At 41.5% G+C, this 15,562-nt stretch overlaps 1 protein-coding gene across 1 annotated transcript; it reads right to left on the bottom strand.

Annotated features, from left to right (window-relative positions):
- Positions 1 to 1,430: 1,430 nt before the first annotated feature.
- On the bottom strand, positions 1,431 to 1,967 carry MSGN1 (mesogenin 1). Its single transcript, XM_014956767.1, has one exon. The coding sequence runs from the start codon at positions 1,965 to 1,967 to the stop codon at positions 1,431 to 1,433; it is 537 nt and encodes a 178-aa protein (XP_014812253.1).
- Between the last annotated feature and the right edge of the window lie 13,595 nt (positions 1,968 to 15,562).

Genomic DNA, 15,562 nt, shown 5'->3' with positions numbered 1-15,562 from the left:
TGCTACAGGATATACCCACAAAGCTAAACCATCTGCCCCACACGGGCATGCTGATCTCTCCATCCTGGTGAGAGAAGCCTGCTGCCTCCTGGCTGCTGCTCTCTCTCTGTCTCATAACACTCCGAGGAGAAAAGGTTAATCTCCCTTAACTAGCTCCACACAACCCAGCCCTGGGTTTTACTCCTCTCTCAGCACAGCCAGGTCTTATGAACCCATCTGCAGTGAGATTTGCAAAGCAACACATATTTTCTGGTGGCGTGGTGAGACCTGTGGGATACTTAATGAGAGTCAAAGTAATTACAGATTAAGACTATGTCCTCATTGGTTTGATTTTTAGAGGGTTTCACGCGTGTGGTTTAGAGGACTGTCACTAGCTGTAGGAAACAGCTGACCTGACAGCTTTAATTAAGGAAACATTATGCTTACTAGAGCCCTCCTAAGTTTCAGTACACCTTGAGGATAAAACATTGCATCTTTCTGGTACCTGGAAAGAAGAGAAGGCAGATAACCCGGCCTAAACTTATTTGTTCTAGCAATTTGATGCAAAAATGTCTTCCACAATTTATCAGACATTGAAGCAAAGGACTCTTTTACACTAAATGTAGAAATATTATATGTTTCTGTATATATTAATAAAGAAGACAGGATTTAACAACAATTTATCTACACACAATGTCAGTTTGATTATATTTCATTTCCAATATTTAGCATTCATTGTTAGATTTTACATTTCTATCAGTCAGATATATAATACAAGATACAGACCATGGCACTGATATTTAATTGTTTAGGAGCAAAGATGTTCTCACTATTACTTAGTTTTTTGATTTTTAGGTACAGTGGAAACATGGATAAATAGACAATACTTGTACTAACTATACATGTTCTTCCTTATCCTAATATTTAAAGTGCCTACAAATCAATACATTTAGTATTCCTGTAGTGTTGTCATTCACTTTTTAAAAACTCAGCTTAAAACCTATGGATTTACTATTGTCCTTATGAAACAGAAGATCAGTCAGAATAGTGATATGTAAATCCTAGGAAGGCCAGTTTTGGTTGGTTTTTTTTAACTTTTGTATTGGATTAGTTTAATATTTCTCAGACGCTTATTATTAAAAAAAAAAGAAAAAGACATAAAAAAGGCAAAAAGCAAGACTTCTGTCTCAGGAACCTGCAGCTCAGGTTTTCAGGCAATCCTACATCACCTTCCAGCATCGCGTCCTTTGTACAACGGCGGCCCTCGCTCTCCCTCCCTCGCTCCGTCCTCCTCTCAGCCCCGTGCCACCGTACCCTGGCGAGGAAGAAATTTTGCCCGTGCCACCGTACCCTGGCGAGGAAGAAATGTTGCTGGGTTTTTTTTGTTTGTTTGTTTGTTTGTTTGTTTGTAAAGACCCTGAGCGTGCCGGGGTGGGTGCTCCAGGTGGGCTCTACGCCCGCTTGACGCCGTTGAGGAGCTCCGTCAGTTCGCTGATGTACTTGATGGTGTACTTCAGGGTTTGTATTTTGGTGAGGGGCTGTCCCCTCTGGCTGTAGACGGGGGGCAGGTAGTTGCGCAGCGTGTGGAGCGCGTCGGCCAGGGTCCTCATCCTCAGCTTCTCCCTCTCGCTGGCCTTCCTCCTGCGCTGGGCGGACATCCTCACCTTGGTGCCCTTGGGCAGCCGAGCCTGCCCGGGGTTGGGCAGGTAGGCTGGGGGGAAGTCCACCAAGCTGTAACCCACCAGGCTGTAGCCCACCAGGCTGCCACCGCCCCCGCTGCCGTAGGAGGTCTCCGCCGCCGCCACCGAGCAAGGGGACGAGGAGTAGGATTCGAAGGAGGGCGTCGGGGATAAGCTGTGGGGAGAGGAGCCGGGGTGCAGCTCCAACGTCCCAGCGGCGTTTTTCCAGTCCCAGGGAGACAAGCAGACGGAGTGCTCCGACCCCAAAGCGTCTTCCATGTTTATCAACGTCTCGTGCAGTTTGTCCATGCCAGAGGAGCGCTCGGGAGAAGCGACGTCCTTCGCCCGCCAGCAAAGGCTGGAGCCGCCGGCTGCCGGGACCTTTTTATGATGGAGGGGGGAAAGTGACAGAGTGGGAACATGGGTTTGGCAAGAGGAGTTCAAAGGAGCACCACAAGTGCTAAGATGGAAAATGAACTCCTGATGTGCTAGTTTCTTCTCGGTGATAATTATCAACCTTCAGCTAAAAAGCCTTTAAGCTAACAGGCAGCAGCGAGAAAGGAGGAAAAAAAGATTATCTTCTTGCAACTAAACCAATTAAGGCTGCGCATCTACGTGTAACGTGGCGCTGGGGGGATAAGTGGCGGGAGAGGAAAAAGAAAATTAACTGTTTTACGAAACAATTTACAGATGTAGAATTTAAACATAGTGACCACTAACACAAACCCTGAATTTAAGCCCATCAAGCCCTGATTTCTGTGTAACTGAAGGCAATGGCACTACAGCAGTGATGGTTCCATCTGTGCTGACTGCTGCTGAAGGAGCCTCTCATTATCTGCATCTTAATTGTGAAAGTCAAAGATGGTTTGTTTGGAATTGTATGCACTATGGCTCCGTGGATTTCTCTTCTCATGAGAGCGCAGCTTCTCTCTGGATCTCTTTGGTTTTCAATAGAAGAAAGGAGGAAAGAAGAGTAATGCATTCCCTGAAGTCCGCAGATTCATTTGCTATTTTAAGTAGCTGGGAAATAAAAAAAAAAAAAAAAAGGAAGTCTGTAAAACTGTAAAGAAAGTCAAAGTCCCATTTAAAAAAAGAAATGTGAAAATGTAATTTAAAAAAAAAATCTAGGAAACAATGAAGAGCATGTAAACTTCGGGCCCAGAAAAATGTCTTGCGTGGAAATTTAATTCAAAGCAATATACAGATTAGTCGTGTGTAAGAGAGGACTAGAAGAGAAGACTAGAAGCTACCTATATAAAATTTTCTACCTCCAGGAATCCATCCTTCTGCCAAAAAAAACCCTTTTCCAGCCCTGATTCAACGCAACAGTGAAGTTATATGTTAGGCAGCTCAAGTGAAAACATATATCCTATACATTAATAGCATTAATAATGAGCACTTTTCATCTCTAGGCTTCAGAACAGCTTACGGTGATGATTAATGATCTCTATTACTCAGGGGAAATGGATAAGCAGAGGCAAGGAGTAACTTGCCCAAAATCACACAGCAAATCATTAGGGGAGCCAGGAAAACTGTCCAAAACTACTGAGCTCTGCAGCTCTACTGAGTAGCTCGGCCGCCAGCCATGACTTTGTATCAGCCCGTAATGGAAGCAAAACATAATATGTAATGAAAAGAAGGGGAGAAAGAGCGCCAACCTAGAGGAAAAAGAAAAGTAGGATTTATTTTAGAGATTCCTTCTGTGTGCACCATAATCCACTCTGACAAAAGTGGGGTAAATGCCTCTGAATGACAGATAGCTGAAGCAAGTTGGAGCTTTTTTGGAATATGTAATTTCTTTTTTATTGTGAAATCCTCACTGTAATCACTTAAAAAATAAAACAAACCTACAATCCCATACTCCTCACAGTCATTAGGAAGGCTCTTGTGAATTTTTATGAGTTTTGGATCAAAACGTTGGAAAGCAGCTTGCGGGAAACTTACTGATTTTTTTCTGAGATGAATAAGAAAGAACCAAAAAGTGAAGGATTTTCACATTTCAGCCTGGGCGGGCACAGTTTGACCATGATGACATCTACCCCAGGCAGAAATGTGCAGCACAGCTTCCCACAGTCAGGAGTGCTTTGGGGTTTATGGCTACCCAATCGTATCCTGAGTTCTGATTTACTCTTTCTTTAAGGAAAATGAGCTGAAACGGTCCTAAGAATCAGAAATACTTACTATAAATTTATATTAAGACAAGATGAAAGACAGGTATTTTCTGTGACTTCAGTGAACCGAAAGAGTTTCATTGAGCACCAAGACAATGCTCACAAGGCCACAAGTTAGACACAAGGTCTAATTTAGCATAAATAGGGAACTCAGTTTTGTCCCCGTTAAAATATAATTTCCACTCTTTTTTCTCTTTTCCTCCCCGTGTCTGTGTTTATAGTGCCTTTTCCATTTGTCATGTCCCTTGCTCTTATTTTATGTTTTTCCCTTTTTTGGTAAACACAACAATTGAAAGTGTACAAATGGACAAAAATCAGGAGGAGGAAGAACTTCTGTGTGCCAAGAAAAAGGAGGCTGCAAATATATTTTTGTGTGTGTATATACATAAATATTTTTAAAATACACGTATTGAGCATATATACACAAGCTGTTCTGCTGGGAAGTTTTGATTTTGGAATCAAATGTTAATTAAATGCAGTCAAAATTAGAAGCAAAGATTTCAAAAAGTCATGTGTTTGCTGACTATGAACAATACATGCTTCCAGTTAATTTATACCCCTAATCTATGTGTAAATCATAGAAAGCAGATACCAAGGGGGAAAAGATACTGTGCATGTCCAAGATGCCATTGCTGTAAATGACAGGCATACACAGCCAGATTTCATCTCCGTATTCTTATAAAAAGGGATTGGGTTGAGATTAGATAGGGAACACAAATTCAAATTATAGGAATAGCTATATTTTTTCTTATATCTTATGGGTGAATATTTGCTGCAACCAATGCAATATATTAAAGTATGTGGAAAACTGCTCTGGTTGCATGAAGAAATCATTGGATCTTATAAGCTTATGCTCTTACAAACTGTTACACAGGCAAGAAAATTTTACAGGCTTTTCTATATTAGTAAACAATAAAGGGTGAATGCTCATACTTGAAAGCTGCCTTGCAGCTGTACATCCTATTTTATTACCATCATCCACCCTGGTGTCACTTTAGCTTGGACCCACCTAGTTATGACCCAGCCATTGCCTCACTGGTTCAGGGGAGGCCACTGAGGGGATAAGGTTGATAAGGGTTTACCCCTAAGAAAGCAACTTTGCTGTGACACAGCAAAGTTCTCTGTACCCCTAAGAAAGCAACTTTGCTGTGACACGTGTCTCCAGAGCCAGAGAAGGGGCTGTGGCCCTCTTTGCTCTACTGGCATAGACACAGCCAGAGGTTCAACTTTGGAAAAAAGCCACCCATTTCTACCCACAGCCCCCAGGTTCCCAAATGTACTCGTATGCAGTATTGCCTCAGTTTGGGCCAAATGGGGAGGCTATGCAAGGTCTCTCCATGATCCCTGTGTGATCCACAGCCTATGTAAGGCAATAGGGAGGTTGAGTTGGACTAGATGATCTCTATGGTCCCTTCCAACTCTAAAAATTCAGTGAAATTCAGTGAAATACAGTCTTGTGGTATTTAGCTGGTTTTGGATAGCACTATATCACTATGTCCCAACCCACAAGTGTGAGAATCCTTTGTTAGGAAATCATCTCACAAAGTAGGGACAACTATAACAGGCAAAAATTACAGGAAGTGGTAGAACAGTTTGCAGTGTTGTTTAATAACAGAGCCTTTAAAAGTACCCTACAGAGGAAGACATGGCTACAGGCTGCTGTGTTTTTCTATACCTTATAACTGTTTTATACTCTCTCACTAAAGAGCTAAGGAAGTCTAGTATCTCAGGTGTCATCTTCCTAGAAAGTAAATTCATGCCAAAAAAAAAAAGTGTTTGCATTCTTTATTTTATTCTACCTCTCACAAATTTTAGGAATTCCCTTTTTGTCTGTCAGTAATGTCAAAACATTGAAGGGGAGTGAGATATGAGGTTAACAACAATGAAATACGAACTGACACTTAAAAAATGATAAGACATTTTCTGCTTGACTGATGGTTTTGATTTTCATTTCAGTAATGTATTCTGCAATATAAAGGCTAACATCTCAATCTTCATCTCCTTTAAAATGACAGGTTCCCTGCTCATATTTCTGAATTCATTATGGAAAGGAGGAGAAGCCTGGATGCATGGAAGAAGTGAAAATTTTTCCATTTAAAAGAAAAGACAGGTAATAGAAAATTTATAGAGCTTCCGTATGTGCCTGATTCAGATTTGAAATTTAAAATAAGTTGTCTAGATAATTACTGTCATCCACAAATATGGTAAATAAGTACATTTTTTGTGTATGGTTATTTAAGGACTGATCCACCTTTTTTTTTTTTCCCTATAGTTTCCACCAAACTGTGAGTTTGGTAGGAGAAATAAGTAACAATAAGTAAAAAGTCATATTGGAAACTGAGTAAACATGGATAAATGTCTTTCAACAACACTAATCCCATAACAGTCAGCCTCCTTCACAATTAGCACAGAAGTCTAGTCTTATTTTATTGACGAGAAGCAGATCAGACTAATATCCTTGTAGAGCACTTAGACGACAAAGCCTCCTCTTGCAGTTTGTACCATGAAAAAATATCTATCTATCTCCCGAAAGCTTTTAAAGTCGCTTCATCTCTTCTTTAGCAAGAGGTTTCCTAAGCATCAGCTGCTACGCCGCCCACTCGCTGCGGAGGTGGCTGTTACCGTCCCCGTTTACAGGGGCACGGACCAGGAGCCAAATCGCCCCTATATAAAACGTGGGGCGAGCAGCTGCGGGTCTCACTGACTTCAGCAGACGCAGCAGGTGTTCAACACTTCCGAAAAACAGTGTTGAACACCTCTGTTTACGCCCAAGCTGGCAATAAAAGAAGGAAAGGATGCACCACATTTGTCATCCAGACTCACATTAGCCACTAGAGATGTTTCTCTCCTTTTTAAGGCTTTCCCTCAACTTGGATAGATGTGGTTTGTTTTTTTTTTTAATAAGTTGACTTTGCAGCTCTTTTTCTACATATGGAAGATGGTTTAATCTGTGTCCAACCTCAGCTGAAATAAATAAGACTTCTAGATAAGCAAGCTGGTCAACAGACTTTTTTCTTTTTTTTTTTTTTGTTTTATTTTTTTGTTTGTTTTTGAGGTCAATATACCAAAGAATAGGGATGAATAGCCAGCTACAATCCCTAGAGGGAAGGAAGGCAATAAGAGAACCAGGACTGATCCCAAGTCCTGCCCTATGAAAGGCAGCCCACCACCTTTACTATAATAAATTAAAACCATGTGTAAATTTGAATTATAATTGTTATTACTGCCTTTGGCCAAACAAACCTGTGGCTAGCACAAGAGAAATCATTGTTATTCATTTGTAGTAAGACCAGAAATAGGCCAGTTCTAGCACTTTCAAAAAATCCTGCCATAAATGTTTAAAAACTTTAATGTTCTCAAGGGCGCAACTCCAAAATGCCAACCTGAGCGCCTGCTCACGGAGAAGAAATGGTCAAGTGAGTGCCATTGATTTCACCGGGGCTTTACATAGTGACAAGCATCTCTCTGGCATTGCCCTGGCAGGATCAGGACCTATCTATTTGCTTTACGTCCTCAAATGTAAGTATTTGATCCTCCAAATAGTGGCGGTCTCCATCGACTGACAAGTGACATCAGCTCCGCAATTCATTTAGAACATCTGATCTCCAAGCAACTGGCTGCCCAGATGAAAAGGCCTACGTGTGGAATTTACACCTACCCACCTTTTAAGTCGGGAGTTTATTACCTAGTGGTTTTCAGCTGATATTTAGGAATGTCTTTTTAATACCCCTGTTAACAGAAGTTGAAAGGAGGTTCGACTATGTGGTTGGTCTTTAATGTCTACTGGCTTCTTCAGCCAGAAGGAAAGGACAAACCTGGGGGAGAAATGGGAGACTAACAGATTTATTTTGCTCAGAAAATGAAAAGTAACAGATATTATCAAAATAATGGAAGCTGGTTCAGTAGAACTCCATTATCGTTAACTGCAGCTTCATTGTATCAGCTTTCTCACTCGGTTTCAAAAAATTTTGTCTGCTGTAATGAAGCTGGTGTATTTCATTTTTTCATGGGAAAGGAGGAAGATTACCTGTTGCAAATATTTCAAGATCATCAGCTCCTTTTCTACCCAAAAAAATGTGTTCAAATGTAATAAATGATAAAGTATAATACAGTTTATCTCCAAGTGTTTCTTTTACTCTCCCCATGAACAGCTTGATGATTACCTTCGCCATGTGTGATAGTGGTTTCACAGGGCCTTTTTGAAAAACAGAATAGCACCTAAGGGTCCCAGCAGAAGTTCAAGGTTTGTACTCTTGCTTTCCTTCCTTTGCACCCTCTGCCCTAAATGGTTCATTTTGCAGCATGATTAATTTTCCAAGTAAATCTTACAAGAAATTCCAATAGCCAGGAAAATTGCCTTAAAAGCTCAGTTGTGACCATTTCTAGTTGAGCTGCACAGCTGAAGCTGGGTGTTTGTGAAAGGAGCTGTGATTGTATTTCAGCTCAGGCTGCTCCTTTTCATCCACTGAACCCTCCTCATCAGTATCTGCTCATTCCTTCCTCCCCTGTGTCCTAGCGCTGATGTGCAGAATTGCTGTGTGCTGCTAATAGAAACCATGTTTCATCCTGGTGCTAAATCACATTATGCTCTGGGCACAGCCTGCAGTTCACTTTAATAATTATAAAATGGATCAATTGTCCGGGCAAGAGGCAACATACAAGTGTTAGATTACAAATTTTATTTAGCTCTTACATAGTTCACATTCTGAAATAAAGTGCTCTGTGCCTGTTGAAGCCACCTTTCACAAGCACATGGCTAACCCACACCTGAGGACCATTGATTTTAAACTGCAGTCATAAATTCCTTAGAAAGTTGCTAAATCTTAATTTTCATCACATTCAATCCCACAAAAAACAAGTCTGTCTTTCAGTGGACTGATGAACACAAATGACATATTAAGTTTGGGGCTGGGGTTTTTGTTTTTGCTTTTACTCTGAATGCTTCCATGAATTTTGCCTAACAAATTAAACTTAGTGTTATAACAGTCCTATGAATCTCTTTGGGTAAAATCATTCCCATTTTTTAATAGGTAAACTTTGCACATAGAGCAGAGGTGAGTGGTTAATCTATTGGAGAGCAGAGCTGCCGTTCAGAGACACCTGGACAGGCTGGAGAAAATGATCCGGGAGCAGCCTCGGGAGGTGCAAGGAAAGCAGATGCAAAGCCCTGTGCTGGGTGAGAGATCCCCACACAGCAGCACCGGCTCAGGACAACTGGCCAGGAGGCAGCAGAGAAGAAGACCTGGGGATCCTGGTGGGTTGACAAACTGGAGAAAGTCCAGCAAAGGGCGACCAAGCTGGTCAGGGGGCTGGTGAGCACAGTGCATGGGGAGAGGCCCAGGGAGCTGGGTCTGTACAGCCTGGGGGTGAGAAGACTCAGGGGAGACCTTACAACTACCTGATGGGAGAGTGAAAAGAAGAGTGACTAAACTCTTTGCAGAAGTTCACAGTGGAAGAAAGACAACAAACACATAAAGTTCTATGTTCTACAAGCCTTTGGCCTTTCAATGATGCATTATAGGTTTCCTGCTGTACTTCTGGTGATAGAAGACACTGATATTTTCCCTACCCGATTGGATTTTTGGACAGCTGTGCTTGGATGTCAAGGGCATGGTGCAAAGGTTTCTGTTCTCCACCATTGAAGATCCTGCTCCCTTTCTTTGCCTCATGATTGACTTTTCTTTTCCACCTCTTCTTATTTTTTCTACTTCAAGCTTGCCCCATCTATGACTAAACATTATTTTTTTTTCCTCTTTTCACTGTCTTTTCCTTTCTCTCTTTTTTTTTTTTTAAAAAAAGGTTTAATCTATTGGATTTTCAGTCTCTTTATCGTTCTTTTTGGTGGTTCTCGATACTGACAGTAGAACATGATGACTATTTGGCATCCCCTGCCCGTGTAAATCATACATCTCTGTTTGCCTGCTCAGTTGTATGGATAAAGTTAATATTAGAAGAGGGAAACAATTATCCACTTGAAACAGGCTTTACAGGAAGTCCAAAGTACATGTTATCAAATAAATAGTTACAGTAGTTAGAGCACATAGGGGCTCAGTTAAGGTTGTAAAGTTGCAAGAAGTCATTTACTTCAGGACACTTGTTTAGAAAATTCTTATATATTTTAATTTCCATTTTTGAAACACATGAAAGAGCAAAAAAGCTAAACTCCTATCAGGAAAACTTATGTATGAGCCAGTAAATCGAGCTTATAAATCTATTAGGTCAAGCGAAGAGACGGTGAAACAAAAAGAAGGTAAAATGTAGAACTGGTGGGAAAAAGGGACTACTAATCCAACTCTTATCTTGTCTTTACTCTGAGAGCCCACTTAACCCTACGCTGCTGGCCACCCTGTCACTCTGATGAGACACAGACATCTGGTTTGCACCCTGCCTAAGTTCCTGCTTACTTAATGGTAATTGGGATGTGTAAAATCGGTGCATGCATGAATAAGCAGGTAGATCTTACAGGTATGCAAATCCTGAGGGCAGCTGGTCCTGGCTAAAATTCTGCTCTCTTAGGGTCCAGTTTGCTGCAAACCAGGGAGAAAAGTAAAATCTGGTCACAAACGTGCTGTTCTCAGCTCTGCTACTGACCTGAGTGATCATAGAGACCCCCATCTTCTGCTCCTGCTCCCCTACATCTCTCCCTGCCTTAGATAGTGTCAGGGGAGGGACTACCTCTCTGCAGAGACCTTCTATATGATGCCCACCACGGTGGTCAACTTAAAGCTTGTCATACTGTCCTGTTACAAAATGCTGTATAAAATGGAGATGATATCAGAAAACAATTAAATCTAAATTGTCCAGGTGACATGGTTTTGAACCAGCTGAGCCCCCAGAGAAGCAATTTTCTAAAGTAAATATTGGCAAATGGGTTGTAGTCAAAAAAAAAAAAAAAAAAAAAAAAGGAAAGAAAAAGAAAAAAGGGAAACTTAAATTTCCCTGACATTGACCTGCTCTGTCAGGCTGGGATGCACATTCATCAGTCTCTTGCTCTTATCTGGTATCTGACATTCTGTGACGAGTTGAAAGCAAAGTAACACAGATGGATAGTGCTCTCTTTTGAAGAACAAAATGTACCAGGAACTGAATTTTCAAGTACATTCAACGTGAGGTTAACCCTTAGATTGGAGGAACAACTTTTAAAGGTGGATGAAGGAGGAAAAAAGAAGGAAAAAAAAAAAGCTCAAAAAGGCTATTGGGGATTCCCTATTAATGTGCATATAAAGTAAGCTAACATTTACATAGTCCCCATTACTTTCAATGTGCTTCAGACAATGGCTAATCAATACTCATTACACAGCTTTAAAAAGGCTGAGTATTCTGGGGTGGTGAGCCGCATCCTCCCAAATACAACACACAGCCTGGAGCCAGCTATTTGGCCAGACACCCCCATCCCTGGAGTTCTCCCTGGGATCAGACAGGCTGTCCTGCCCCATGGAACCCAGCAAGCTTTGTCTTCTTTCAGAGAAAAAGCTCAGTTTGGAGAAAGATCGTTTGCTCATGGCACAGGAAGGAATTTCAGGCAGGCAAATTAATTAGCGAACCCAGCCTACCTTAGGAATCGAGTCTGAGATGGGAATGAAACGAGTGCCTGGCTCACAGACCTGGAATTAACCATTATGATCCAGCAGAGAAATCAGCTGATTATATTAAATTTTAAACAACCATGAAGGATACAATAGCCCTGTTTCAAGTATTCAGCGATGTTCCTCCTGAATCCTGTGACTCCCATCTTATTTGGGGGTCAAATAGTGAACATTAAGAACACCCTTTATATATCCAAGGTTACACACTTGATATTGCTCACATATGGTCATGGTGCCAGTAATGCCTTGATTTTTCTTTTTCAAGGCTTTCTCTTCCAGCCCAAAGATAGTTCTCCTACACAGAGAGATAATTTCTTTTTTTTTTTTTTTTTTTTTTAATAACAAAGCAAAAGTTTAAATAATATTTAAGAAATGGCTCCATGCCTGTCACAATCTTTTCTCGAGTTCACTAGGGGTGCCAAAATTCTTGAAGTGTCCTACAGTGAGAAGTTCCATTTCAACAATAAATTCAAACCTACAGAAGAAGCCAATCTTTACGGCTCAGTGGGCTTTACTTCACGCTCCATATTCCTTTAAAATCTTCCATGAGGAATTTCTCTAGCTTAAAACAAACTCTAATAAAAGAATTTTAAATCGATTTTGTCTTGCGTTGTATAAGGGCTGCTGAAATTCAGTAATAGAATATTATCTTGACACAAATTGTATAATTATATTTTCAGGGTGACTCTCAGAGCTGCTTTTGCTCCTAGATCTTCCACCTGGTAAAAAGTGCATGTAGGTGTCTGGCCACAGGGGCACAACTACTGGAGGGAAAAGATCAAAGGCCTATAAATGTGTCAAACTTTCAAATGCAAATCACCTGCCATAACGCTGCTGAGAACAAATCCTTCATTATCACCATTCTGTGAAAGGCTTAAATTAGCTTGAATTGGCTGAAAAGAACAAGAAAAAGAAAGCCATTTATCTTCCTGTGAGTTTTATTACCTTTAGATTTATTTGGCTAATGGTCCAATAGCCCACTAATCAGAATATCTGCATAACAAATTCCTCAAATGATCCATAAATAAAATATGTGATCGTATAATGTTAAAGTTAAACTGAGATCTGTGACAATAGGTTATGAAAAGAGTACTTACAACAAGCCATTCCTTTTAATTGCCAAACTATGAGCTACTGTGATTTATGTACTAACAATTATCAACTGGCTTCTTGAATTACATTTAGGGGAATTTTTTAACGTGCACTTCCTAAACTGTGTGTTCTCCAGACAGACGCCACACTCATCCATTTTTTTGGCTGTCATTATTCTGAAAACATAATTACTATCTTAAAAGGTACTATGTTTGGGGGTTTCTTACAGACAGTTTCAGTGTTGTAGTAGAATATTAGATTGACTTGAAGAGCAAGAGTTAAAAAAAAAAAGTGCACTGAACTTAATTTTATTCACAAGGGGAAATCCTAGCACTCTGCTTTGTTAAATGAACAACTGCAGAGAGGTTTTGTTAAGCGAGCTTTGCTGGGGAAAGAAAAAATAAAAAAACAGAAAACAGAGTGACTTCCTCTTTGTTGACAACAGATCAGCAGACACCAGAACAAATTCGTGCTTGGAGACATGTGGCTGTGATCCCATCACTTCCACTTGGACTTGAAGGTCCTGCAAATGTCACACGTCTCATGATGTCCAAAATAAATGCAAACCACGATCTGAAATCATGCTGTAAAAGATTAAAAAGGTAATAGAGAAGCAGATTTTGGGCTGTATGTGCCTTACTAAAATTATGGTAGGAGCCAGACAAGGAGGACAGCAGTTGGCCACAGGTTTGTACAAAGGCAGAGCTGCTGAACTGCATGTCTTGGGCTCGGCCAGGAGGTTATTCCCAAAGTTATAACACAAAAGTTCAAGAATCCAGGATTAATATATGCCTTATGCATATATGCAAGTATCTCTTGCTCCTCTGCTATATCTCCTGAACTCCTCCATAAAATCAGCAGCACCTTCCTCATGTCTTTGATACCCCTTATGTCCTCCATCTTTTTGGGTCTGCCTGGTAGCCAAGAGACAGCCCGTGTCACAGCTCAGGGAAGCACGTCAGCACTGACTGCCCAGCTGGCTGCCATCAGAGCCACTGCTGATTTCTTCCCATCAGGAAGGCATGGAAAGCCTTTCTCTCTTCCTTTTCACACAACACAGACAAGGCATCTTTCCACAAGGCTGGAGCCCCCAACATAAGAAGGACACAGACCCGTTGGAGTGGGCCCAGAGGAGCTGGAGCACCTCTCCTATCAGGACAGGCTGACAGAGTTGGGATTGTTCACCCTGGAGAAAGGAAGGCTCCAGGGAGACCTCATAATGGCTCTCAGTATCTGAAGGGGGCCTACAAGAAAGCTGGAGCTTCCTTGTGCTTTTACGTGGGCATGTAGTAATAGGACAAGGGGTAATGGCTTCAAACTGGAAGAAGGTAGATTTATTGGGTATTAGGAAGAAATTTTTCACTATGAGGGCAATGAGGCACTAGAACAGGTTGCCCAGAGAAGCTGTGGCTGCCCCATCCCTGGAGGGGTTCAAGGCCAGGCTGGACGGTGCTCTGAGCAACCTGGTCTGGTGGGAGGTGTCCCTGCCCAGGGCAGGGGGGTGGAACTAGATGATCTTTAAGGCCTCTTCCAACCCAAACCATTCTGATTCTGTGCCCATAACTGGGTGGTGAGGCTACTCCCCCAGAAGATAGATGATTTGAACCCATCTAGGCTAAGAACACATCTGAAATTTTCTATTTATTAACACCATCTATGAGAAAGACAACCCAAATTCTTCTGGTCTATTCAACAGAATAATAGAGACAATAGTTCTGGTTACTTGCTCTCAGGAAACTTTGAGATTTCTAGAAACTCAGAAGAATGTAGGAGACTGGCAGCCTGTACTGCTCAGGAAGCTTTCCCGAGAGACGAATTACCCTCAGTTAAATCATATAAACAATGTAGGCATAGGAAAATGCAATTAATATAACTGTCCCAGTGCCATACAGTCATCTGTGAATTACTAATTGCCCACTCCTTCAGCAGCATCTTGTATGAAAGACGCTGTCTATCCCAGCAGTGTCTTCCTAGGTCATATAGACATCAGCCCTAGAGCTAATTAGAAGAAAATAGACCATCCCCCACATTTCTAACTAGCAGGGCTTATTTGGTAAAGCGGCCATTCAGCAATTACAAAAATAGCAACATGTTAGTTGGGATGAAAAATTGTGCAAAGACCCTGCAGAGTACGTGTACACGTGGCTGTAACTCCTCAAGTCCTTTGTTCATTCAACTCCAGATTCTTGGGAATCTGAGCTGGAGCAGCGGGCTCTTTTCCACCCAGCTGCAAACCAAGCTACAAATTTAGCTCATCACTGTGAAAGATGCAAAGAAAATGTCTACAAGATATTGCAGTGGGGTGAGCCACAGTGGCTTAAAGGCTAAAGCTGCTCCAAGACCAACTGATTCACATTGGACTGGAAGACAGCCTCAATTCCACCTGAAGAGAGAACTTTAGAGTAGGGTAGATGGTTGGACTTGATGATCCCAAGGGTCTCTTCCAGCCTAGATGATTCTGTGATTCTGAACTGAAACCACAAATTTTGTTTGTTTGCAGATAAAACTTGGATGGTTTCTCGGGTTTGTGCTGTCTTGGCTGTCCATTTTTTGTTATGTGGTACCACTGCCAGGGCAGCACTGCAATGGTGGGACAGAGGGAGAAGACAGCACTAAGTGTTCATCCAGTAAGTTCACCCACAAAGCTGGTCAAAGCAGACCACGCTCATGGTTCCTCCAGCTGTGTCCTAAAGAATGTCCATAGCTTGCCACAGACCCAACCTTTGTCAAGAACGTTTGGTAGGACAACTCACTTGGCTTCGAGCTTGGATGGGGAGGTGCTCCAGCAGAGCAAAGTGCATTTTAAATCAGATATTAACACAAATTCTAAGGTACAGCTACTTCTACACTACCTTGGCATTTAAAATACTTCTTCATTTAAAATAACTTCTTTTCCTTCCTTGTATTTTATTCAGGCAGCTATTTCACTTTAAATATCCATCAGGTGGAATTTTAGTTTCTGGAGCTGTTTTCATGGAGCAGAATTTCCAAAGGTAGGTCCCTTTTTCCAGCTGTGCCCAGTCTTTGAAGTGACAAAATCTCTCCAACCCCACCA

Source organism: Calidris pugnax, unplaced genomic scaffold, assembly GCF_001431845.1.
Source record: "Calidris pugnax isolate Ruff unplaced genomic scaffold, ASM143184v1 scaffold171, whole genome shotgun sequence".
Lineage (NCBI taxonomy): Eukaryota > Metazoa > Chordata > Aves > Charadriiformes > Scolopacidae > Calidris > Calidris pugnax.
The sequence above is the reverse complement of the archived record's forward strand: the minus strand, read 5'-3'. Positions and strand labels throughout refer to the sequence as shown.